The sequence below is a fragment of the Maylandia zebra genome, linkage group LG23, assembly GCF_041146795.1.
Source record: "Maylandia zebra isolate NMK-2024a linkage group LG23, Mzebra_GT3a, whole genome shotgun sequence".
Classification (NCBI taxonomy): Eukaryota; Metazoa; Chordata; class Actinopteri; order Cichliformes; family Cichlidae; genus Maylandia; species Maylandia zebra.
The window spans coordinates 33,947,848-33,950,803 of record NC_135188.1 but is presented as its reverse complement, the minus strand read 5'-3'; the positions used below and the strand labels follow the sequence as shown (position 1 = coordinate 33,950,803).

The 2,956-nt window shown below is 48.1% G+C and overlaps 1 protein-coding gene across 1 annotated transcript; it reads right to left on the bottom strand.

The window, feature by feature from the left end:
• Positions 1-465: 465 nt before the first annotated feature.
• LOC143415129 (N(6)-adenosine-methyltransferase non-catalytic subunit METTL14-like) lies at positions 466-1,784 on the bottom strand. Its single transcript, XM_076880573.1, has one exon. It carries the CDS (start codon positions 1,636-1,638, stop codon positions 466-468), a length of 1,173 nt encoding a protein of 390 aa, XP_076736688.1. The 5' UTR covers positions 1,639-1,784.
• Positions 1,785-2,956: the final 1,172 nt, after the last annotated feature.

The following is a 2,956-nucleotide window of genomic DNA, read 5'->3' as shown; positions in this document are numbered from 1 at the left end:
TGGTGGGCTGCGTGTCCGTGTGTGCAGCTGGTGGGCTGCGTGTCCGTGTGTGCAGCTGGTGGGCTGCGTGTCCATGTGTGCAGCTAGTGAGCTGCTCATCCGCCTTCGCTGGAGCGTCCGAGGGACCGCTCCAGCCTTCATCCGCCTCTGCTGGAGGGTCCGGGGGACCGCACCAGCCTTCGTCGTCTGCTGGAGGGTCCGTGGGACCGCTCCAGCCTCCATCAGCTTCGTCTGCCTTCATCCGCCTTCGCTGGGGGGAGGGTCCGTGGGACCGCCCCAGCCTTTGTCGTCGCTGGAGGGTCCGTGGGACCGCTCCAGCCTTCATCCGCCTTCGCTGGAGGGTCCGAGGGACCGCTCCAGCCTTCGTCGTCTGCTGGAGGGTCAGTGGGACCGCTCCAGCCTCCATCAGCTTCGTCTGCCTTCGTTTCAGCCTTCGTTTGTCTGAATCAAACTTTTCACTTGGGGTTACATGTTTGATTTTTGGGTAGGGGGAAATGTTACGTTTCGGTGTGTCAGTGTTTTGTTTTCTGGGTTAAAGTTGGTGTTTGTCAAAGTAGGACCCACTGTCAGCCAGCCTGGTCTGATGGTAGAGTCTCTTCCAAACAGGTGCAACCTTCTGCGGCCCAAACAGAAGTGCTCAATGATGTGGAAGATCTCCACAGGCTTCTCTACATTTCCCATCTCAGGCTCTTCAGTGATGATCAAGTCAATGTCTACATTGGCATGGATGAAGTCTCCATCAGAACTCCTACGCACTGTTCCTTTGATTCCCATTAGGCAATGTTCCTTGGTCCTTTGGAATACTGCTTTTGGATCCAGTGCCTTGGTTTTTCCTGGGTTATTCTTGTTGGTCTTAATCCAGCAGATATCCTCACACCTCCTAAAGCCCCACTTCCTCAAACACATCCTGCCCAGGTCCAGTCCTTCACCAGAGCCACACCAGAGAAAGACAAAGGAACGTAGAGCAGATATCTCTTCTATCTCCAGTCTCATGAGATCATCCCAGGTCCAGAAGCGTTCAGTGTGGCTTATGCCTGATTCTCTGTAGTATTCCTCTAGAGGAGGTTCAAGCAAAATCACATCGAATTTGCACCTCAAATCCTTCAGGTCAAAGTGCTCTGGGTCTGCCTGGAGGTACATGGGAGGGGTGTTGGTAGTGGCGATGAGTTCGTCCTTCAGTCTGATCAACTCTCGAAGTTTAGGGTATTCTTCAAATCGGTCGGCCAAGCCAACATCTCTGATGAAGTTCTGTGGCCTATGCCCAGTGTCCACAAAATGCTGGCAGTAGTCATTGTGAGGATTCAATGACTGGGTACCCTTAAGAAAAGTACTTGAGTCCTTGTACACCTCTTCATATGGGTTGGTTTCATCTGGTTGCTGCACTTCCAGCTCATCCTTTTGCTCTTCCACATCCTCTTCTGTGTCCTCTCCTTCAGTCTGTGCTTTCCTTTTAGAAGAAGGGGCTGTGCTGTCATATGAAGCCCTGCATGTTTCTCTAGTCTCCTCGATCTCTTTTAGTTCGTCTTTACTGTGTAGGACTGCTCCGATGCTGTCCGCGCTTTCAGCTCCCAGCTGTTGAGCTAACAGCTGCCGCCTAAGTTTTTGTCTCTCGCGTATCTCTTGAAGACGACTGTTCATTGCGTCTCATATACTGTGTTCTGACAAACTATTAAGTCCCCTTGGCCGCTGGTGTAAATAAAATATTTTCATATAACACTTATAGCTATCTGTAACAACAGCTAGCAACCGGCTAATGCAGGTTAACCGCTAAAAAAAAAAGGAAAAGTCGATAGATGCAATTGATCCAGACAGCATAGTCAGAAGGAAGAGCGCAGGGCAAGCTAGCAAGACACATGGACCTCCCCCACCCTCATTCAGATCTGGCGTTTGGAATTATTTTGGTTTTCATGTGACGTATGACCCTGAAGGTAAGCGAGTCATGGACTAAAGTAAAACAGTATGTTGGATGTGCCATGCAATGCTCAATTACATGGGTGGGAGCTAGTGTGTTGGCGCAGTTAGCTCGTTAACGTGTTGGCTGTCTAGCCCCACACACGGGGCGATCGGCGGTAGGTCGTTAACGGAGATTTGCCGTGTTGTGGCGTTAAGGTCATTTCAACGAGATTAACCTGAAAGCACTAGTGGGAAAACAACGAATATGACTGCACATTTACACCGACATCATCCTAGTGCAAAGACCAAAACAACAAGCATGCTACTAACTTTAGCCGAGTCATTTAGACAGCTGTTAGCACATGATTCTCCTTATGCTGCTGAGAATATAGCCCAGAAGAAGCGGATAGTATAGCTTTTATTTTGGAAAGAGACATTTCTCTGTAATAAACTCTCTTTTCCAAAGATGAGTGATTCCTCAATCAGATACTGGGCTTGCAATATCGCTAGCCCGACGTCCTGGAGCTAGCGATTTTTTTCAGTCGGGCTACCAAAATCTATCTCTGCCCTGCCCGTCGGGCTATTGTAGGAAGGAAAAATATATGTCAATGCGTTTGCATTCTTTCAGAAATGTAGCTGGGTAATTATGTCATTGGCATCTGTGAGCCACTGTCAATATGTGACATATTGAAATCGCGTTTGAATTTGCGCTTGTTTTTTTGCTTTCACTTTGCAATCGTGCGAACTGTGTATAGAGAGCGACAGCACTGATCTGTGAGTGATGATAATTTGCGCACCAATTCCTCTGACATCGTCTTATTAATCGTTAGCTTACTATGCAAACATGACAAGTGAAATCTCCCACAGCAAGCTTAAACATGTGAGAGGTTGATTGCGCAGAGAATCGCTGAGCTTATGTGAGTGCGTGTGTAAAAGCAGCAGGATATATATATTTTAGTTCTGCTGAGCCAAATAAGACAGGTCAGGGTGAAGAAGTGACAGCCAAAGAAAAGCTTACCACAAAATGGAGAAGTTATGACAAATCAGACTATAAGGCAAAAAG

Bases quoted from the DNA above. Each gene is read 5' to 3' on its own strand.
- LOC143415129 (XM_076880573.1), bottom strand. From the start codon at position 1,638: ATGAACAGTCGTCTTCAAGAGATACGCGAGAGACAAAAACTTAGGCGG.